At 41.1% G+C, this 24,171-nt stretch overlaps 1 protein-coding gene across 3 annotated transcripts in view; it reads left to right on the forward strand.

The window, feature by feature from the left end:
* The window catches only part of cep15 (centrosomal protein 15), a 42,470-nt gene extending 18,299 nt beyond the window's left edge, over positions 1-24,171 (forward strand). For 2 of the 3 annotated variants that reach the window (XM_003223581.4, XM_062969658.1), the window contains exons 4-5: positions 3,556-3,630; positions 5,566-5,998. In XM_003223581.4, the coding sequence (XP_003223629.1) occupies positions 3,556-3,630; positions 5,566-5,709 (219 nt within the window). In that variant the 3' untranslated portion in view covers positions 5,710-5,998. Of the gene's footprint in view, positions 1-3,555; positions 3,631-5,565; positions 5,999-22,261 lie in introns of those variants that run through there. The other variant, XM_062969659.1, reaches the window with a different exon arrangement.

A 24,171-nucleotide genomic window follows, 5' to 3' on the forward strand; every position in this document is an offset into this window, starting at 1 on the left:
AAAATGTGCTATAACTGCATAGGAGCAACAAAAAGACACATCTGGTGAGTAGGCCCTTCCAAATGCCCTTCTCAGCTAAAATCAACACAAGCCAGTACCATTTTTTCTTGCCCCAAAGTACTTTCCTTTCCTACCATCATAAATGTCCTTTTAGAAACCCAGGAAACTGCCTGTTAGTGAGTCAGATTATTTGATCGAGCTCAGTATTGTTGACCCTGTTCGGGAGCAGCTCTCCAGGAATTCAGGCAGCAGTTTCTCCAGCCCTTCATGAAGGTTTTAGGGATCAAAGAGGGGACCTTTCTATGTAAAAAGCATGTGCTTTGCCGCAAAATCACACTTCTTACCCTAAATTAAAGGTTTAGATTGAATAGAGGGAAGAGTTACTGAAACCTTACTGCAGATCAGAACATTCTGCCGTTAACAAATATGATTATCTGCTATGTAATACTCTAGACCAGAGCTTCTTAAACGTTTTCATCTGCGAACCCTTTTGGCCTGAGAATTTTTTACATAACCCCGGGTGTAAAGGTGTGTAACATGGTATAAAAAATCAAACATTTACTAATAGCAAATCAGCATTTGCAATGCTTGCTAAACAGACTGATTTTCCTTTTTATGAAGTACAGCTGAAGCATCTTCTGCAGAGTCCACTGTGAACACTGCACTACAGAGTTGTGTACATGTCTAAAACAGACAAAAGTTCAGCAAAGTTTTATTGCTGACCTCAACATTGAGCTAAGGGGACTCCATTTGGGATCGGGACCCACAGTTTAAGAGGCAGTACTCTACATCACCAAGATACTGTGGTCTCAGATAATGGCAGTGGCTCCCCTTCAGATCAGAGAAGAAACATTTTGATAGGAGTTCTCGGTGTCTACGTTTCATGCTGCATCTGCGGTGTCATTTAGTTTCTGGAGCTGTTAGTCTGACATGGTGAACTCCCCCCTCTTTGGGAGATCAGGAGGGTCTTACACTGCTATAAATGCATTAGTGTGGGAAGGAAGGAAAGTTAACTGGCATCTTCTCTCCTGTCTTGGCATGTTAGCAGTCACTCAGATGGTCACTTTTTTTGTTGCTCTCTGTAGGAAATTTGGTCCTGATCCCACAGTCCCTTTTCTCTATCAGGAGGGTGGCTTTTAGGTACAGTGGTATCCCAAGTGTCGCCATGGCTCACTGGGCGCACCCTGTCTTGTTGATCCTGTTATCATAGGATCCCTATTCTTCTCCGCTGCCATGCTTTGGGAATTATGGGAAGTCCCTTTGGGGAATTTCCTTCTTATTTTTTTAAACTTAATTTTGAAAGATGCCTTACTCTTCACACTCACTCTCTGCTCCCGACGATGCCATCTGCTATACTCCCTTCTTCCATTTCTGTTCAGCACCGGCTCCTTCACACCCCACTCCCACGCCCCTTCCCATCTCTCTCAAATTGCCCAAAAGGCCTGCGCTTGATCTCTTTAATGTTTGTGTATGAAAGCCCATGGGAAAAAGGGGGAGTGTTGCAGTTTCAAGGAGGCGCTTCCTCCCCCTCTCAAAATGAGTCTAGTTCTCTGTGAACCCAGCACATGGAAGTGGAAGCCCATGTGCAAATTTCCTAAGAAAAGCTAATAGAGGTGAGTTTTCATTGGAGTTTGAATGTCTGGTGAACAGCTTGCTGCCTTTCTACATCTTTGTGCACATGTTATGAATGCATATTAGCAAGTCATCTTTGTCTTGAGCAGGGAAGAGCTTGAGCAAAATTGCTGTCTTTCTTTCTGGCTTTGTTACTTTCATGGCTTTCTTTGGGGAAGAATATTGGCTTCATCACATGTGTGCAGCAAATGCTTTTGCTCCAAACTGTGAATCATCTTAACTGTAAATTGCCCCCAGCGTATGCAGTTCAAATCATGCAGTCGGGGTCTCAACAAAAAGTACCTCAGCAATAAGAACAATTTTTGCACCATTAAGTGTGTTTGTCAGCAGAGAGCAGATTCATTTGAAATCACCTTCGTATTGACCTCATTCATGAACGTTCTTTTTTTCAAGGATTTGTCTTATAAAATGATAACCACATTAGAGAGATTCAGACATTTCTCAGAAAGCAGCGATGTAAGCTTTATACGCCATGTAGTCCTATCTGACAACAGAAGCAGGAAATCCAGGCCAACAGGATCCCCCAGATAAAGCTGACACACTATGAACAAAAATCTCTACCAAAGTCTTCTTCCAAGGAATTGTTTCTGTTGATAAATGTTCTTATGATTAAGAACCTAATAGTCAACCTAATGTTGAAAATGTTGTGGATTTCATATTTGACTTTTTCCAGCTTCTCAAACTGCTCTTCTTTGATTGCAAGCCTATTGGATGTAATCCTGCTTTTTGAGGCAGCAATCTTTGTTATCGTATATGTAACATCTTATATGGGTTCTCAATACAGGAAAGGAGATTCTACCTGAACATTAGGAAGAACTCCCTGACTGTAAGAGCTGTTCAACAGTGGAACTCACTGCCTCAGTGTGTGATGGAAACTCCTTCTTTGGAGGCTTTTAAACAGAGACATGCATCTTGCATGACCAGGGTTGGACTGCATGGCCCTTGGAGACTCTTCCAACTTTTATGGTTCTCTGAACTTCAGCTGTTTGAAGAGTAGTATCATGATACCTCTCCATAGTTTCTTCTGGATATGTCTTTCTGAAAGTGTGGCAAGTAGAGCTGGAACAGCAATCCAGTTCATGTCTGACTCATGAAAAAGAAAGTATAGTTACAATTCTTGTGTCACTGCTCAGCCAGGGAAAATCCTGAAAGTCATAGTCTCTCAGCCTCAGGAAAGCAATGACCAACCCCCCTCCAAACAAATCAAGAAAAGCCTGTGATAGGTTTGCCTTAGGATCATCATAAGTCAGAAATGACTTGGGAGCATACAGCCGTAACAAATGTATAGAAATATATTTGACTTGCATGGTTACTAAATAATAATTATTATTTATTTATTTATTTATTTATTTATATCACACTTTTCTCCCACAAAGGTACCCAAAGCAGCTTCCAACATATTAAATACAGTACAAAACAACAGCAATTAAAACACATATATAAAGATATAAAACAATCAATAAACATAAATATGCATTTTTAAAACAATATACTTTAATGTGGAGTCTTGTCAGATCATATTGTACTTTGCTCCAGTCGATAAAAACTAGCTTTCCTGATACTTCTGTCTAGGTTTCTTCACTGAAGGCTTGCCTAAACAGAAAGGTTTTCAGCTGCTTTTTGAAGGAAGAAAGAGAGGGTACTTTTTTTTCCTTGGGGAGGGTATTCCAAAGGTTCGGGGCGGCCACCGAGAAGGCCATCTCTCTCTTTGCCACCAACCACATTTGGGATGGTGACGGAAACAAGAGTAGGGTCTCCCCTGACAATCTTAGGGATTGGGCAGGTTGGCATGAGGAGATGCGGTCAGATAAGTAAGATGCGATTGGATAAGAAAATATGCAATATGTTTTGACTTGCATGATTTGTTTACATATATTTGAGTTCTGGAAGTGTTATTTAACAAGGGTCCTTCATATGTTACAGGATATTGAAGCAGCAGAGAAGAAGCTACATTCACGAGAACACTTACTTCTACATCCCGATATTGTTAATCTCGAGGTAAGGCTAAAGGAATCAGTCTGCAATAAAATATTAGAGACAGTATTGTCTCCTCAGTCAGATTCCATTGTGTGCCAGTGTACATCCAAAGCACAGTGTAACTGTATAGGACAATCCTTTCCTCCATGTTTGAAAGAAAGTCTGGGATTCATACAGAATATGCTTTTCTTTGATATATTCCCAGTCCCACAATAGCAGAGCACTGTACAGGCAATGGCCAGGTGGCCTCTTCTGCTTGGAGTTCAGGAGGGAAGAATGGGATTGTCCATGGCCTACACTGAGTTTTGGAGGCACTTCAGAAGCTTAAGGTGATTATCTGAATGACATCCAGAGTCCCAGTGAATTTGCATGGCTCCTCTCACAAAACAATGATATGAAGGAGAGTTGACAGCAAAATAGTCTGATGAAAGGGTAGTTGGCTCTGGGGCAAAGTTGTCATTTTTAGAAAGTCAGTTGAGAAAGAAGTAGTAGTGGATGAAAAGATGGGATGGAGATCTGAATTAGATGAATTAGGAGAGACCTGGGAGGAGTGAAGAAAAGGGTTGGTAGCTAGACTCAAGGGGAGACACTTAGATCAGGTTAGGATTCTAATAATTCCTCTTATGAGCCAACAAGAGCCTTAAGATTGGCTGGGGATGCCCTGCTTTCGGTCCCACCCCCTTCGCAAGCACGATTGCTGCAGACGAGAGAAAGGGCCTTCTCAGTGGTGGCCCGTTGGCTGTGGCACTCCCTCCTCAGTGACATCAGGCAGGCTCCATCTCGTCTGGTTTTCAGAAAAAAACTAAATACCTGGCTTTGTACATAAGCGTTTGAAGAATAAGTTATTATGGATTTTGACACAGTCTGAATAAGGATTATGGATGAATAGAATTATGCACTTTATATGTTTTTAATCTGTTTTGTTCTATATGTTTTATTTGCCCAATTGTTTTAATTGGTTTTAATTGATGGGATATGTTTTATTACTATGTTTTAAGCGACATTGAATCTTGCCAGAGTTGTAAGCCACCTTGAATCCCCTATGGGGGAGAGAGGTGGGGTATAAATGGAGTAAATAAAAAAATAAATAATATCCTATTATTTAATTTAATCCCCTAATCTAAAAATGCTATTTATTCTGGGCACTGTTTTCCATCAGTGAATACATTTTACAAATATTGATTCTTAAATGTAGTTCCAAAAACTTTTTACGTTCAGAATATCTGACTCCCCACATGTGCCTTTGAATTAAAAACCAAAGTATCTTTTGCAGGTCTGTCCTACCATTCTCTGTATATCACTATGTGGAGGGAAATATTAGGATAGGTCTAGACTTAGGAGGCAGTGCAAGTGACTTATCCACCAGATCCTTAGAGCATCACCACTTTTGAAACCAGATATAGTTTGTAGACTGTCTGAACAGTTCTCCAAGTTTAATGCCATTCCTTTGACACTGTAAGCTTATTGTATGCAATTGCATACTTTATCCTCAAAACTATTTTAACCCAATAATTTCCAGCTATTGGGTTAAAAATACAGTGTATTTTTATGCAAATGCCAAGCCATTTTAGGCCCAAATGATTACCATTCTTTTAAAAAAGGATTATAATAAGAATTTGGGACTAGTATTGTGGTTCAGAGAAACAACTGCTGCATAGCTTAAGGAAACAATTACACAGTTCAAGGATTACCATTCTAATACTCCATTCACCACAAGAGGGCACAACCAATCATTGCAAATTTACTCTGGGCATTGAAATCCCTCCAGCCTCCATTATATTGTATAATTGAGGGATTTGAGATTGAGCACCAAAGTCATTTGGCCTTTTCTCAATTACTTCACACATAAAAAAAGCTTTAATAACACATTGTATGTTCAGATTGTTTTGTTGAACGGCTAGTAAACATTATGTCAAGGAGCAAAGTGAAATTGTGTGTCATTTTATATCTTTTCAGACTCTTTACTGGGCAAAAGTAGAAGAGGCAATTCCAAACTGGGAGCCATTTTTTTTAGGAAAGACGCAAGCCCCAATTGGTGTTAAAACCATTAAGTTGGCAAAGCAGGACACAAGTCCCCAAAAAGGATCGGTGCCAAGATAAATAAAAACCAAAAATCTGACTGGGCTCTTGAGCAGGCCTCCAAATATTGGATCATAAAGCAGCTCTGTTAAATATTTGTTGGATAAGCACCATTAATTCTAAAAGTGCATTCGGTAGCTCTTCACCAAAGAGTTATTACCTACATGGAAGTGACTTTCATTTCAAGCATGGAAGAAAAACTACAGGAGGGGAATTCAGCTGCTCATCTGCTTTGCCGAGATGGAGAAATAATGTGAACTCTGTCACTCATACTTCATCTTTTCCTAATAAAAGTGGAAGCAGACCTCAATCAGATTGTCTGTCCCTTAAGAAAATGTTCTTCATGGGAGGGCATGTGCTTCGCAGCATGTTGGCAAGTTGAACATAAAATGGGTGGCTGTTGGCTCAATAGAATCCCAAACAATGGAGGCTCAAGTGGGGACCCCCCGAATTTGTTCATTTGCTTTCATCCTAATCACGCGCCTTCCTTCTCAGTCACATTTGGTCTGTGGACACAATATTCTGCTTTCTTAGAGTATTTCCAATGCAATCCATCTGCTGTGACAGGGTTTAACCATAGGATTTTTTAGAATTCTGCAGCATTGAATGTGCAAGGCTTTGTGCGAGGGATCCGTTCTTTAACAATGTATGCAGCAACAGAAGACCATATCAGAGGAGGCATTTTTATGCGAACATATTTCCTCAAAATAACATCTTTTTTAAAAAAAACAAGCACGTCTACGGTTTTTCACATCTTGAAATGAATAGTAATGCCAGCCTTCTTTCTGTAAGCTTCGTTCGGCAGTTCGGAGATGTGGAGTATAAACAACAGGTTAAGAGCTATATATGCATTTTTGTACTTTACTACCAAGGACGTGGATTTCTGTATTGTCAAGTGAGCATCTTGGAATTCACAAGTGGTAGCGGGTGGGAGGTGTGGAGGTCCTCAAAGCCCAGACGCAAGGCAAAGATAAGAAGTTTCCATTTTGTATGAAATGTGAGGCGTAACAGACAGTTAGGCTGTTAGACCAAGAGATTTTATGCATGGACAGAAATGTATTATAAGTGGTAGAGAATAGCACCCATGGTATTCTTACTTTCTAGGTGTTTGTATGTACATATGTATATACATCTAGGGCAGGAGTTAGAATAATTTTTCAACCCAAAGACTGCATTGCTTTAGTGACATATTAGAAGCTGCCATATTTTTTAAAAAACAGATTCATTGCACATCTTTATGTTTAATTTAGTATAACCTAGGCTGAAAAATGTCAGCACTGAGCAGACTATAAAAACAGCCCAATGTATATTGCTTCTCTTAGACATATCGTGTGTTCATAATCGCCCAAATGATGCTTGTAATCCCGTGTGTGTAAATTATGAATCCGTGTCCATATACATTTTCTCATTTCTCATGCATTTCCTTGGGACTCTTAATTCATTGGAAGCCCTAATCCATCTAAATCATTAGAAACCTGTGCAGCTTTCACAAGAAGAACTTTAAAATGACACAAATATATTTAACCACTTGAACTGAAAGGGTAACTTGTGACTCCAAGAATAATAGGTTGGATACTCCTATTTTTTTCTCCAGCACTCTTTTTTTACCCACGCAATAACCCTTTGAGGTAAATTAAACTGAGTTGGAAAAAGACTATCTGCACTTTAGAATTGATGCAATTTGACACCACTTTCACTGCCATGGCTCAGTGCTATGGAATCCTGGGCATTGCAGTTTTAGAAGGTCTCTTCCAAAGAGTGCAAGTGCCTCACTCAACTACAAATCCCAGTATTCCATTGCATTGAGCCATGATTGTAAAAGTGTAGTCAAGCTACATTATTTTTAGTGTAAGATAAAGGTAAATGCTTTCCCTTGACATTAAGTCTAGTCTTGTCAGACTCTGGGGGTTGGTTCTCATCTTCATTTCTAAGATGAAGACTCGGCGTCGTCCATAGACACCTCCTAGGTCATGTGGCTGGGAGCACAATTACCTTCCTGCAGAGGCAGTATCTATTGATCTACCAACATTTCAAACTGCTACATTGGCAGAAGCTGCGGCTAACAGCGGGAGCTCACTCTGCTCCCCGGATTCAAACTGCTGACCTTTCGATCAGCAAGTTCAGCAGCTCAGTGGTTTAACCCTCTGCAGCACCGGGGGCTCCCTATTTCTATTTAGCGGAATTTTTTTTTAAATTTCTATTTCTATTTTACACTATTTCTAGTGTAGCGGCATCTAAGAAGCTCGCCCAAGATGAACCAGAGTGGGAAACCTTTGATGCTCCATTCTGCAGCTCCCGTCAACCTCAACTAGCCAAAGGGATGAGAGGTGTTCAAAACATTTGTAGCAACAAAGGCTTCCCACAGATACAGCCAAATCTCAGCTTAAGCTGAAACTTGGATTCTGGGTTTTCCTGATGTAAGAGCAATGTTCTGAATCATATTGGCGTTATAGCATATTCATTTATTTAAAACGGCTCTTTTAAAAAACCACATATCCCCACACTGCTATGGATTATGTATAAGGGTTCTTTGTGAAGAAGAATGGCCTGTTCCTCTAGATTGGCGAGGGAGACACACACATTTCAATAAGGGAGAGAGTTGAGGTCGACCTGGGGAACCAAGCAGTCATTTTTGCTGCCCTGTTAATCGACCTTGTCTTTTGCTTTCCAGTGATAAAATTGGCTCATGTCATGAGCTGAGCTTTTGCTCTTTAAGTTATTAACTGGGAGATAGCAATATGTTGTACCTGGAGGACAGACTGGGGCTAAAGATAGGAGATGTTCCCAAAAGGCCAGTAGCTTCAGGCACATCCAGCAGAGGGAGCAGGCATACTACAACCACATTTTCTCAAAGGTTGAAAGGAGTGAAAGGTGTCAATGTACCTCCCAAAATGTCAGGCTATTTGCATTGCTTGCTTCTGTTATCCTGAATATGTAAGTGTCAATTACTCAAAAATACTAAGAATTCCTCTAACATTGCCATTTCGCAAATGGTTCCATTTTTAAAAGACTGCTAGAAGTTTGCTGTCAACTTTCTCCCCCCTTTCCTGCTGAAGTGTCCATTAAACTAATCAGGTTTTCTAATTTTTTTAACAGAAACTGCCATCTTAGATCTATCCTGTTGAGTGGGTGTTGGTGTTTGTAACAATAACGTTGTTTTCATAATATGTGATGGCAGATTAGCACGCTTCTCTGCAGTGTTGTTAACAGTTGTAATTAAGGAATAAACAGTAAAGGGTGTCAGTCCGATGACAATTTCATCTATAGTGTCACAATACAAAATGTCACAAAATATTACTGTTATATAACTACAAAAATATCAAATTAGGCTTTCATCCTCGAAGCAGGGAAGCTTTTTTTGAAACACAAAAAAACAAAAACAAAACCTGGCATAGAGACCATCGCAATTTTATACCTACTCAGTGTTCTGTCATGAAGACAAGTTGGTAATGTTTTCTTCTGCAAGATTTGGTCCTCTGCCATGTAACTGAATAAGGAGAAAGTATGAAAAGCTGATCCATGGCTGGGTTTTACAAACGCCACAGAATGTAGGAGGCTGAAGACAACACAAGTTTTGTCTCATTGGGGGTGATTTTTCAAAAGGACATAGACATCTCGTCTTCATGCATCTCTGCAGACAATCTCCTTAAGCTTTTTCTAAAATATGTTAGACTTATAATTTACATGACTCCGTGCGGGGGAGAGGAAAATAAAAGCTTTGAGAACATAGCTGCTACTCTAGCACTTGGTTTCTTTAGATCCGCCATTTTCCAAACTATTAAGTTATCTTTCCTTGAGTAGTTGGAAAAGAGAGAAAACAGGAAGGTAAGATGATAAGGGAGGGGCAGAGAAAGATTCAAGAAGAGTCCTGTTTTGTTGAAGAGAGAACTACATATAGCTGCCTTTTGGCCCAAAGAAATGCTGCTATAAATCCTTCCATACTGTATGTTCTATATATGGAGTATTCGGTTGCTTTATCAAGTGATGTTAAAGAGGCAGGTTTGCATTTGATATATTTTTTGCTTACTTCAAGACCTTTTTTAAAAAAAGAATCTCATTACATTAAATATGCAACCTAGCAATTAGTGCAAAGCACTGTTTCTTAAACTGTGGGTCCCAACCCCAAATGGGGTCCCCTTGGCTCGAAATTGGGGTCACGAAAAAATTGGCAACAGTACAAGGTTTCTGAATGCCACCTAGACATTTACATGAATCTGTTAGCAACAACTTGCAGCATTTTCAGGGGATTCTGCAGAAAATGCTTCAGCCGTACTCCACAAAAAGGAAAATCAGCCAACTTAGCAAGCCTTGAAAATGACGATTTATTTTCAGGGTTTTTTCTTTTATGCCTATTTTATATACCTGGGGTCGTGTAAAAATTCTCAGATGGATAGGGGTCGCAAGTGGGAAAGATTTGAGAAACCCTGATATAGGGGATGGCAAAATGCAGATAACATGATACATCATAATTTATTATGACAGGAATGAGTATACTGTCTTCTCAGACTTGTGTATGTTTTTCCTATGAGACCCAAAGGAACTTTCCCTTCCTTTTTTGAAAATGATTTGTAACGGTGGCTTCTTTAGAAAAAACTAGTTTCGAAACCCCACATGCCAATGTGAAGTTGGGAAGATGGTTTTCTTCCAATTTCTCAGTCCTCAAAAGTTTTCCTAGTCATAAATTTTTTTACTTCCTGTTGACTTTTGCCAGATCATCTTCATTTTGTGTTGGCCAACCAGAGTCACTCTTTGACTGCGCACAATCTATGTAATGTGCAGATTACCTGAAATGTACTATGTGAATAAAAATATGATTGTACATGCCATTCAGCAATATCAGCAATGAGCATAATCTCATACCCAAAGAGTATGTGTAACTTCCAGTTTCTTTGTCGCCATTATTTGTATCAGTCTTTTCTTCTTAAGTGTTGCTTGGCAGAAAGATAATTTTTCAGCCCTGCCTTTCATTGTGTGGAATCCCCACATCTCAATGTTAGCAAGATATACTTGACCGATATTGAAAATGTGAATACTTGTCTGGAAAATATGATTGTGTGTAGAACTGTTTGGGACACAATCACAACTTTACCTGATAGGACACTACACAATTGAAAACAGCACAGGAAATACCAAATCTGTTTCTAGCCTGGACTGTTTCAGATGGAACAATGATACTCCTATTCAAATATATATGGTGGGTGGGTAAATATGCTATCTAATTTACAAAATTGAGTGCCTGTGATTTCAGTGGTATGGATAGCTCCTCCGATACTCCAGATCACAGCTGTTTCATGTAACATTGTATTCATAGTCCCAACGGTCAATCCATCACTTGCTGGCCTGCCATCTGTTGATGAACATCTTCATATTTTTACTAGTTGATTAATCACAATGTACTCCAAAAGACTAGTCAAAGAGGAAAAAATTGAATGCAGTAGGATCTGTAATCAATCATTGGATTGGGTTGTTGTGTGTTTTCCGGGATGTATGGCCATGTTCCAGAAGTATTCTCTCCTGACGTTTCGCCCACATCTATGGCAGGCATACCTCACAACCTCTGAGGATGCCTGCCATGGATGTGGGCGAAGTGTCAGGAGAGAATACTTCTGGAACATGGCCATTCAGCCTGGAAAACACACAACAACCCTGTGATTCTGGCCATGGTAGCCTTCAACAATGCAATCATTGGATTCCCTCACCTTTTGCATTCTCTGATAGAAATGGATAAAATGAAAAGCTTTCATTTCCATGGGAAAATATTAACTACTGGAGAATGGTGTGATGAGGTGCTAACTTCACAATCATCCCTGACACTAAGTGGCTCAGCCTCCATCAATGGAATGGATGCAGTGATTTATGGAACAATGCATTGCACAGTCAGTCAAACCTCTTGATGTCCAGGTTCTTCCTGCAATTTAGAGATAATAGGAGCATGGAATCTGAGAAGTGACACTTTTTGCCCAGGCATTGCTGTCCATAAGCATCCCACCCATTATAATGACGGCCATTGCCTAGTCCAGAAGTAAAGTTATTGTGCTAATCATTAGAAGGTGTGTATGTGAGAGGCAGACTCTAATAGCCCCAAAGTCTTTAGAAATTGCAACGTTGTAAGAAGCCATCCCCGCCTTTAACATGGCCCCATTTCCATTCTGCAGTCTTTATAAAGACCCATTCGGTTAATAACCATTTGTCAACCATAATGAGCCATAATTTTCAGCTCGCAGACTCTGTACTTATATGTTACTGATACCACTTCTGCTGTAAAAGGAAGCTGATTCCCTTAAACTACCTATTTGGCTCCATAGGTTAATTCCGTTCATTTGTACTTTTGCCACACATCAACCTGAAACAGTCTGCTTTTCAATATGAGAAAAAGAGGGCCTGGAGGGAATTGTATATTCCTAACCACTTAATAACGATATAACCGTAAGGAAACAGGAGATCAGGAGGTCAGATAGACGACACATCCCCCATTGGGAGCAAAGTGGGGGTGAGGGGGGAGAGCTGATCTGGTGCCTGAATGAAGTCTGCCACTCTGCCTCTGTGTTGTCTATGAACCATGTTTAAAATGTGTTGTTAGAGCCAGCATTGACCTACAATGATCAAATTTGCAGACGCTTCCTCTTCCCCCATTCCCATTCCCACCCCCAAATCCTTGATTGCCAAGCCATTTGCTGGATCCAATTGTGCTTTTGTGCCTGCAGTCATCAGCCTCCAGTTTCTCCTTGTGCTGGATGGATTTTGGTGATGGTACGATGTAAGCAAGTGGAGTGTCATCCATGCACCCCCCACCTTCACTTTGTTAACAGAATGAATCAGAAGGAGGAGGCTGGTGGCTGTGCACGAAATGCTTCTATTTCTGCAGGACTGCTTGGCAACTGCCAAAAAAGCAAGCAGGGGAGGAAGTGGAGAAAGACATCTTGGCAATTCATGGGATTTTTGTAGAAGAGACTACCCAAGACTTCTTGGGTGTTCCTCTTACTACATCAGTTGACCCAAGAGCACACATCTCCTTCCTTTGCTTACCATTGTCTCGCAAAATGCCTTTTATCGTCATAGTGAGGCCAGTTTAGGAAGAAGAGCTAGCATATTGCCAAGACCTCCTGGCTGCTGCAATATGTCTCTTTCTGTTGCAAGTGAGGACACACTGGAACATCTCTCAGTAATGCCAAAAGCCAGCATAAGCGATTAAGGGGCAGGTTCTGATCATGTTAGAGCGGGGTCTCCAAGTCCAAATGTTAATTTCCGAGTTCTTTATTCCATAAAAAAAGATGGAAGGAGCACACTCAGATAGATCTCAGGGGCCTTGACTCCTTTCTCCATTGTGCAGGGAAGGGTGAAGAACCTCAAATCAATAGCACTGTCAAGAGCCATTGCAAATCAAATCTGGTCATATTTTCATAGTTCTTTCCCTTTTAGTATAGTTCTATCCCTATCTTCTTATCTTTGGGCAAAGTGTAGCCATGGGGCTGCATGTCATCTTCAAGGTTGTTGTCTTCAGCTTCTCCAGACTCCCTGGTCTCGTCTCTTTTTTTGAACCAAAAAAAGTGAATTTTCTCTCCTGGAACCTGGACTGTGATTATCCTTTCACACACAGCTTTGTTATACTGTTTAATAAAAAAAAATAAGTGACCGTATCAAAAATATTTGCAGCGTCTAATCCAACTCCGGAAGAGTCAAAGAGGTAGAAATTGGAATCAAGGGTAAGGACTTTCTATTATTAAATGTTCTCCATCTCCATCTTTTCTGTGCTTCATTGTATGCTGCCCTACCCATATAACATGGAATAGAAAAAGTGTGATTTTATTATATTTCACCCATTTTGAGAGATAAGTTCACTTATGCATGCTCTTTAAGCTGTCCCATTTTCCTCCTGTTGCCTGTGGAAATGCACACATAGTACCGAAATAAAAAAGATGGATTTTCTTATCATTAGGACAAATGATAATAAATAAAGTGGAAGAATAGGAACTGGCAGCAGCATTTCTCTTACTTCACTGCATAACGATTTCATTTCACAAGGCTACTTGCACTATAGAATCGATATTGGACTGGGGAAGTGTCCAATAATACTTTCAGAGGTTTATGGCCATTTCTTATGGCCAAATGGCAGGGCGTAGCATGATCCTTGTGCTGCCTTCCAGTGCTGTGATTTTTTGCTTCTATGTCTGTGAAATTCATATTAAGGAAAATGTGTGAGAAACAAAACAAAAAGAACAAAAATAATGAATGATTGATTAAGTATTCTATTTATAAGTATAAATAACAGTGTCAGACGAAAACATCTTACAGCCTGAGGTAAAACTTGCACACACATGCACACACATGGTATTTGGGTATCTGAGGTAGAAAAACAAAGTCACCTGTCTATAAAAATGTAAGTGCAATCTTAAATGAAATAACAATCTGCTTCCTTTTCATGACACTCAAAATCAGCTGCCTGAGACAGCTGCCGTAAGCCAGGACTGGTGATGATAAATAAGTACATATTAGTGGATGGTCCAGGAAAGTGGAACACACTCTTCCATCACAGAGTCTTCATTTGTACAACACACTCCTGACTTCTTCGTAGTACATATTCTGCTATGATCACACCAGGAGGTGGAACAATGGGTCCTCTGATAGGACATAGTTATGATACAGAAAGTCTTCTACTGAGAGGCTGAAATAACAAATCTTGCTTGTTTAGTCAGAGATGAATTAATAAGTATATGACGGGGAGAATGACATTTTCTCCTACCAGCTTACTTATATCAAGAAATAACTTGAGATTTTTCATATTCCTTTATGGTCAATGGCATGGGTCTTAGTTAGTTTGTTTCTAAATTACTACAACAGAAATAAATAAGGGTGCAAGTAAACTTGAACTCTATAAAGTGCTTCCTGCTCTTGAAATTATACTAAATGGACTGGGTAGGCCTGCTGGAAGAGATGGATCTTTGATTGTGTTTTACATTCCGACAGCTGATCTGGCAGGTGGTTCCACAGTCTTGGGGCGGCTGATGAAAAGGTCCTCTGGGTAATGGTGGCCAATCAGGTTCTGGCTGGTTGGAGTAGCCGCCCTGCAGAAGACCGAAGTGAGTGGGGTGGATTGTATGGGAGAAGGTGATTCTTTAAGTAACCTGGGCCCAAACCATGTAAGGCTTTAAAGGTCAAAACCAACACTCTGTACTTTGCCCGGAAACTAATTGGCAGCCAGTGGAGTGACTCTAGTATAGGTGTAATATACTCACTCTGATCTGGTTGCTGTGTTTTGAACAAATAGGAACTTCGAAACTTGGTATAGAGGTATCCCAATGTAAAGCACATTGCAGAAGGATATGGTGATCAATGCATCCATGTATCTAAGCATGCACCCCAGGTGACCAAAAAAACCTTCCAGGTGTGTCTGCAACCACCTAAAAGACCCTCCTCCCTTTCTTTCTCTTCTTCCTCCTTCGAGATTATGATTATCAGCTCTGCTGAGCTTCCCCTTTACTTGAAATTCTCCTCTAGGTAGCCTAGGCAATGTATGTATTTATGTTTGACATGTACTTTCCAATGCAGCCAGAAAAGTTTTCTTTAGTTAGGTAATTTGCATAATGCCTGTCTGCTTTAGTTTGCCAGATCTAGTCTCAGAGAGACACAAGAGACTCCACACTTCCACTTGCGAACTCTGCTAAAAGAGACAGTCTTAATTGAGCCAGTCTTCCTCTTTCCCCGAAGCGGGGCCAGCATTTCAGGAAATTTACCTCTCATCTGACAGATTTCATGCATATTCCACAAGCAGAAAATATGTTCTACATATGGTGTCCAATTGCCATTGACACCTGTACAGATTCTCCATTATTGCTTGGACCTATTGACCATCCGTCAGGTAAAATGCTGCATTGCTGTGCATTCTTCATACCTTCCAATGATGTAGTAAGTGATAAGTTTTCAAATGCCAGCACTCATAATCTCAGTCACATTGCCAAAAGAAAATTCAAATATGGCAGACTGCAATGTGATCCTTATCTGTTTTGGCAGTTTTCATCTCCATCATCACGAGCAGATATTTTGTAAAGCCAATACTACTTTATTACCCGCCCCCCAAATACTTTTTATTTCAATAGGTTTAGGTAAGACACACGTCTGATACATACACATGCACACAGTTTCAATTGAGTTAAGGTGAAGGTTTCTTTCCCTCCCTCCCTCCCTTCCTTCCTTCTCCTTCCTTCCTTCCTTCCTTCCTTCTTTGGGAACTCAAGGTGGCTACAACACTTTGGTCCCCATTTAAAACAAACCAAGTTCCACCTTGTGTCTTATCACTATTACATCAGTGCTACTCAGAGTAGACTAGTGCAGATCTCTGAGCCATTGGTTGCCAGTTCAAATATCCAGGAAAGAAAGAAACAATTGTACCCAATGGACACGAACACAGTATTGAAAAATAATTGCTGGCTTCTTATATCAGCCTGAGAAGCACTGGTTTCAATTGTAACATATTGCATTATGCTAACATGAGAGATTATTTTTTTTGTTAGAATAGTGTGATAAAATGGTATTTTTAAATAAAATAAATGCAACATTGGTCCATCCATAGAAATGTATATAGACACTAATGTTTTTAGTCAGTAGCTCCTAGTCTTATTAAATTCACACTAACCATCACATGCACATGCAGCTGCTAAAGACGTATTTAACTGCTAAAGAAGCCATTAAATACCAACGCAATCATTTCCCACACTAACACCAGTTTCACTAGAAGTGCAAAAAGGAAAGCCCTTATTCAACACCAGGGAGCAACACCAAAATGACTGTCTATAACATTTCTGTGCAGTGTTTCAGCAGAAATGTAGTATTTCTTTAATAAAAATATCCCTGTAGTTAGATATGACCACAAAATATTGGCTTACATGCACTAAAACAGTATTTCTACAAAGCTGAAAGCCTATGCTGATTTACTTTCTGAACCTTCTAATGCTTCGGTCAAAAGTGTCATTATTATCCAAGTACAATCTTGTGGTGCTGGTATTTTATAGTCACTGATTTTGTCAAGTTATCTGGTATTTTAGCTGCAATATTATGGTGTGGTCTGATATGGGAGGAGGTCCATGAGGGTGACCCCATGAGATACTACATTGGGTAAGACCAACCATAGTGACACCATTACTTTCTGCCCAAAACTACTTAGGTTCAGGCAACTTCTTCTTTATGTCCCGAATTTCTTGAAACCACAGGTCTCCAATGGCATCAGTGGTGGGGGCAAACTGCACTTGGTAACACCATCAGAGGGATGACACCACCATGACTGTCTCTTAAATTTTTGTGCAGTCCTTCCGCAAAATATTCCTATAGCTAGATATGACCACAAAGTTTACATGTGCTGTATCAATATACCTACAAGACAAAAAGTATAGGCTAACTGACGTTTTGAACCTTCTAATGCTCATGCTCTCTGGTCAGAGTTGTCATTATTATCCAGTTGCAATGATGTTTCAGATCATGTGGTTTCATTTGCATTCACTACAAGCACTGGCTGTTGTTTTCATTACTGCTGTTTTTTATATTTTACTATGTTTTTTTTATTTTATCTGTGTCTTGTTTTAATGGATGTTTTGTATTTTTGTCTTGTGGGCATTTTGTCCCATATGTAAGTCACTCCAAATCCCTTCAGGGAGATGGTGGCAGGGTATAAGAATAAAATTATTATTATTATTATTATTATTATTATTATTATTATTATTATTATTATTATTATTATTATATTGTATGATCCAGCAAACAAGATAGATATGCTGGATTTCGTATCACAAAATCACAAGTCGAACACTTCCCAAGTGTCTAAGACTGTGTGATGTATTTTCGGATGATGCGCACAGATCCCAGTAGAGTGGCCTTTTGCAGTTGGCAGATCGTAATTTTGTCAATGTCTATTGTTTCCAATTGCCGACTGAGATCTTTTGGCACAGCACCCAATGTGCCGATCACCACCGGGACCACCTGCACTGGTTTCTGCCAGAGTCTTTGAAGTTCAATCTTGAGGTCCTGATAGCGGCTGAGTTTTTCCTGTTGTTTTTCATCAATGCAACTGTCACCTGGGATGGCAACATCAATGATCCAAACCTTCTTCTTTTCCACAACTATGATGTCTGGTGTGTTGTGTTCCAGTCTAGATTTATTATTATTATTATTATTATTATTATTATTATTATTATTATTATTATTAGTACAATATATAACTGATTGTGTCAATGTTTCTAGCACTTTAGCTACAATGTGGTATGGTTTGCTTTGAGAGGAGGTCCATGTGGGTGACACCATGGTTATCGCACTGGGGGACACCAACCGTAGTGCTTCCAACCAAAAATTACCAAGATGCTAACCTTTTCTCTCTGTGTCTTGACTCTTTAAATCACATGACCTGTTAGAGCATGTAAAATCAGTTGGTGAGTTTGTTAACTGAAAACGCAAAGCACAAAGCTGATTGGTTTGGTTACACCCAGGAGCTAACTGAGCCTGGGAGTTTTGGCAACAGTTACATGTAATTTTCTGTGCAGGAACTTACCATGGAAGGTTTTGCTTCTGGGATGCTAAAAGAAGACCTTTTACATGGACATCTAGGGACTATTTGAATCTCTCTCAAAGGACGTTGTGTGGGTCAGTGCAACTGTTCGTATGACTGTATATATGTCGTGCTGCATTTTGAAGAGTAAACTTCTTGTTCTTTGCTGATCATCTGCGTGGCATATTTTTTCTCAGCGGACTGGCCAAATGTGATCTACGTGTGATTTTTTATTCCACCACATGATCCATCTCTTTACCTAGTTTTACTACCATAGGCCAGAGATTCCCCAAGATGAACACCATCTTACAATCTGAGAGGAACAGGGCAGTAATAGACGAAGGGGACGGGAAGCAAAGCCCTGCCCCTTTCCAGAAGGCTTTGGCTCAATCGCTTGACATTTAGGAAGGATTTTAAACAAGACTACATGAATTTTATTATCTCTGTCTCTCTCTCTCTTGAGGGAGTAGGACCGCAAATCCCCATTCATGCTCTAATTGGGAAGCTTTGCGGTGCATTTCCCCAGCTGGGGCAGGCCCGTTGAAGGATGCGCCCCCTTCATGCCAATGCATTTCCCACCCCGATCAGGGCAGCTGAGGGCTCCTCTCCATACCCACAGCGGGCCTCTCTTTTCTGTTTTTCCCTTTTTCTTTTTTCTTTTTCCCCCCACCAGCTTTGAGCAGGCCTGTTTCAGATTGGCCTTTTTATGTTTGATCTAAAGAATAGTTGTTGGCCAATTCCATCTTTTCATCACGGTTCTGCCAGGCCTAGATCCAAGCGGCTTGTCAGATGCTCATTAACTCCCCCTTTGGCTCTTTGCAGTGCGTCTCCTAAGCTCATTGTGCCAAGAACTGGCGCTTCTTTCTCTCCCTTTCTCTGCTCCATCAGGGAGACAAATTACTTTTCCAAAAAGGAAAAAAAAGGTGCTGGGGGGGGGGGGGGAGGAGAGAGAAGAAGGAGGCAATCGCCAGGGATGGTTTAATGAGAATTTCTCCAGAGCTGGCGGTGGAAAAAGCGATGTAGTTAACATTCGGTGGACTTAATTGGACTTTTCTCTTCTGCCTCCTTTCCAAAAAAAAAGAAGGGGGAAAAAACCCTCCGCAGCTATCCTGTTAATCTCTCATTTGTAATCAATTGTGTTGACTCAACAAAAGTCTAGGTCGTCCTTTCTTCCTGTCCCAGACAATCCTTTGTTGCCTCTAAATGCCTCTTCCTTGAGTGCTCCTGGTCTTGTCGATGGGCTCGCTTGTTGACAGTTCATTATTGCGCTTTTGTCCAGTTTCATCTCCCTCGCTGTGTTTTGCATGGGGAGGCCTTAATGAGCTCCGTTGGCAATTAACATGTTTCTTGCAGCAAGACCGGTTGCTCAGACGTTGGAAGAAGGGAGTGCAGGAAAAGGGCAACGTGGGGGCCTTGCTTCCCAGGCCAGGCCAGGCCAGGCCAACCTCTCCTCTCCTGCCACCTCCAGTGCAACCAGGATCCAGCCCTCCTGGTCCTCAAAGGGGACGTTTGCCCGACTTGGTGGACTCCAAGAGTGGGGCCAGGCTTGGATCTCTCCGAGCATCATTGCTCTTCCCGAAAGGGATCTTTATTTGGATTTTTATTTATTTTCCAATAAAAGGAGGAGGCGGCGTGGCGGGTTGGGAGTGGTGGTGATGGAGAACCTCAACACGCCTGCAAATGCTGGCAAGTTGGAAGTGTCACTCTTTGCAGAGAGAGAAGCACCTCTAACCCCCCACCCTTCCAAGCACTAGGCCTGCGCAAGCTGTTGTGTTCATGACTGTGGCGTTGGAAGAGGGTTTGTTTCTCTTTCTTCTCTCCCCCCATTCCCTCCACCCTTTATTTTAAAAAAACCCACAACATTATTTGAAGCTTGCTGGCAAGATTGCCGAAGTGTGAGCAGTCATGGACAGAAGAAACATCTTGTGGGGGGAAAAGATAATTGGAGCCTTGTGTGTGTGTATGCGTCTGACAGAAATACTCTCCCCCTCAATTTTAGCATTTTAATATTGAGAGTCGCCTTGGACAGAAGAATGGAATCAGTGTTCAAGCCCACCTTGTTGTGGGGAGAAAAGCAGCCCTGTGGGATTGGGGTTTGCTGTCACCAAAAGCAAATACTTCCCACCCAGAAAGAAGGCGATTTTCTCCCCTTCCCTAACCCCTCTGTGTGTGTGTGTGTATGTGTGTGTGTGTGTGTGTGTGTGTGAAATATATATATATAAAATAAAATAACACCTGCTAGATTTCTTTTTTTCTTCACTGCTACAGGCTGCATGTACATTTCCACATGGAAGGACATCTTATCCACCAACACATAGGCTCTGTGCCATGTTTATTTATTATGTTGAGCACTATTTCTTTCTCACTTTGGGGGCTTACAATAAAATATACGATTCTACACAGTTAAAAATCGTAACATTGCAAGATAACAAAATAGTGCACTGGGAAGGACTCCTCTTCAGTAGGCATGTAGCAGCAGGCTTGAGGGGCTTCAGCCCCCCCCCCCAAATTCTCAGGGTGGTCCGCAAGAAGGCCTTACATTTATTATTTAAACTGTTATGTTTATTCATATCATGATCTGATCACCATGCTCAATATATCCCATATGCATAAGGGGGGTATTGGGATAACGATACAAAAGGTTTGCTAGAGTAGATCCTCTCTCACTCAGACTCACACCCCCCCCCCCAACCAAAATCCCAGCCCCTCCCCCCCCACAATCAAAATCCTGGCTACGGGCCTGCTCTTCAGGAACCCAGCCAGTCCATGCCCTGCTCCTGGACATTTCCTTTCAATCTGCCCACTCCAGTTTTCCATGTGAGCATATGCGGCCAATTCCATCTCAGAACCAGTTCATCTGTTTATATGGGCTCAAAGTTGTCGTGTGCTCTGGATTTTGGGGGAGAATTCAGAGCAACCTGCGACATGAGTTAGTGTGATTCAAAGCACCTTTAAAGGAACCTGGATCTACATTAATCTGAATCTGCTTCATGCATCATTTAGTTGCCACTGAGCTGATTTGCTGGCCCTTCACCCTCAGTGGTCAGTGTAGATGTGACCCATGTCTTGAGGAGTGAAAGGGGGCTTTGAGGCTGAGAGACTTCACATACAAGAATGCTCTCAAAGTGGCTACTCAGGCTTCCAGTACTTCTCAATATTGACATATATAACCTCTTCCTGTTTGTCTAGACCCACAATTATGGTTTTCTTCAGATTCTTCTATCTATGTTGCTGTTACATGATTTCCTAGATCAGTGGTTCTCAACCTGTGGGTCCCCAGGTGTTTTGGCCTACAACTCCCAGAAATCCCAGCCAGTTTACTAGCTGTTAGGATTTCTGGGAGTTGAAGGCTAAAACATCTGTGGACCCACAGGTTGAGAACCTCTGTCCTAGATGTTTCAGATGTTGCTTCTGTGAAATGCAAGATGGTAAAGACTCCTACTTGGTCCATTGCACCAATCAAATCTAAATTGTTTTCATGGGTCCGACTTCTGACCACTCCTAGAAAATAGAGATGGAATTTGTGTCTCAATTTAAGCACAACTAGAAGAGATCTAAGGATAAGAAGGTGAACCATTTGGATTAATTTTCTCATGTTTGTCTTCATTGCAAGTCTGCTTGGATCCTACTCCTCCATCTCAGTGGGATACCATTAGTTATCCAGTGCAGATGGAATCTGCACAGAAAGAGACGTTGGTAGCAATTTCAGTTGGTTCCATGTATTCCTTGAGGGCATTACGCTTATTTCTGTGGCATTGTCACTTGAAAAATTGCCTCAACCTGTGCTGTTGGGGAGATCTTTGAATAATTTCCAAAGCCTCAGATTTCAGCTACTCCATCAAGTCAGACTATTTTAAAGGATGAGCCTTTGTTCTTGGCATCAACAGTGTAGGCATGAGATATCATGGTCAAGGTAAAGTTCCTCCTTTACTTCGTCTGTTCTGTCTAGATAATGGTCTGGAAGATTTCATTGTTCACAAGCATGAAGGGTGCATTATTATAGTGGCCATACTCAAAATATGACAGCTGTTTTCCATCCAACAGGAGCCCCTGGTGGTGCAGTGGATTAAATTGTTGACCTGCTGAACTTGCTGGCCGAAAGATCAGTGATTCGAATCTGGGGAGCAGGGTGAGCTCTTGCTGTTAGCTGCAGCTTCTGCCAACCTAGCAGTTCAAAAACATGCAAATGTGAGTAGGTCAATAGGTACCACTCTGGCGGGAAGGTAACAGCACTCCATGCAGTTATGCTGGCTACATGACCTTTGAGGTGTCTATGAACAATTCCGGCTCTTCGCCTTAGAAATGGAGATGAGCACCGACCCCAAAGACTATAGACTTAATGTCAGGGGAAAACCTTTACCTTTACCTTCCATCCAAATCAATTATTTTTCCACTTTTCCTACTGAACACTACCAGTAACCTGGGATGCTCACTCCATGTACTGTATTTCTTCAGGGTTCTGGCTTTTTGTGTTGATGATTTGGCTTCTTTCAGGAAGATGTAGAGACTTTTATTCTGTTACTCATCTGCAAAGAAAATGCTTCATGTCTCACCACAATGTCTTTCCAAGTGGGTTGCAGTGACCATTCATCTGACCTGTGAACTTGCAGGCGAATAGCCTCCTGCCCAAGAGAGAAGTCACTCAACTAGGGTGATGGTAGCATTGGATGCATTCTTGAGAAAGGTCCCTGCATAAGATATTTGTAAAGCTGCTACCTGGTCATAGCCTCTGACTTTCATCTCTCATAAACTGGACATGTCTCCGGCAGAGGCTGTGTTTGAAAGGGCTATGCTTTTCTCCTCTGTGCCATGACACCTCCTGTGGTTGGTAGCTTGCTGGTATCTCATTTGTATAAGTCATAGTGAACACAAAGGAGAAGGACAGGTTGCTTACTTGTAGCTATAGCTTTTTGAGTGGTCATTTGTAAATCCATCCAACCACACCCATTCTGCCCTTGTTGTGTCCTGCTGTAGCATCCAAAGGAATGAAGTTTTAGTCAAGAGGTGTACTGGCATGGTGTGCATGGATGGTTCACAGTTTTATAGATGAAGGGCTACCACCAAAACACTTTTGTAGAACTTTAGAAAGTTCTGAATGATGCACTATGCAGGTGCATATAACCCATTTGTGTGAGTGCACACATGATCATGTTACAGGGAAGTACCCTATCCTTCTCAGTCTATCTCTTGCTGTTCTGCCTTTAAAATTTCATAGAGTGGTGGACACTGGGTCCAGATCCTTCTCCGTAGCTCCTATTTATAGTACTTTGTTTCACAATAATTTGTGGTTTGCTCTCTCAACTGGATTATTAACATTGTTTTGAAAATCAACTTTTTGGAATGCTTTGTTCATGGTATTTTTTCACAGTTGTCTTGTGACACTAAAAAAATTAAGAGATACTGGCCGAATTTTAATTTTAAAATGTTATTATACCATTCTATTGGGCCGGGCTGTAGCGCAGCTGGCTAGTAACCAGCTGCAATAAATCACTACTGACCGAGAGGTCATGAGTTCAAAGCCCGGGTTGGGTTAAGCCCCCAACCATTAAATAGCCCGGGTTGCTGTTTACCTAAGCAGCCCGAAAGACAGTTGCATCTGTCAACTAGGAAATTTTGGTATGCTTTATGCGGGAGGCTAATTTAACTAATTTACAACACCATAAAACTGCCAGCAGCACGTGGAAAGGAATGAGGAAGTACAGCACTCAGTGTCACTCGTGGATGATGAAGCAACAGCTCCCCCTGTGGCCTGAATCGAGCATACCCTCATAAAGCAGGAAATGTTAAAATTGCCTCTGTGTGTGTCTATACTGTATGTTGTTTGTCGGATGGCATTGAATGTTTGCCATACATATGTTCATTGTAATCTGCCCTGAGTCCCCTTCGGGGTGAGAGGGGCAGAATATAAATACTGTAAATAAATAAATAAATAAATAAATATTATTGCATTTTTA

Source organism: Anolis carolinensis, chromosome 2 (assembly GCF_035594765.1).
Source record: "Anolis carolinensis isolate JA03-04 chromosome 2, rAnoCar3.1.pri, whole genome shotgun sequence".
Classification (NCBI taxonomy): domain Eukaryota; kingdom Metazoa; phylum Chordata; class Lepidosauria; order Squamata; family Dactyloidae; genus Anolis; species Anolis carolinensis.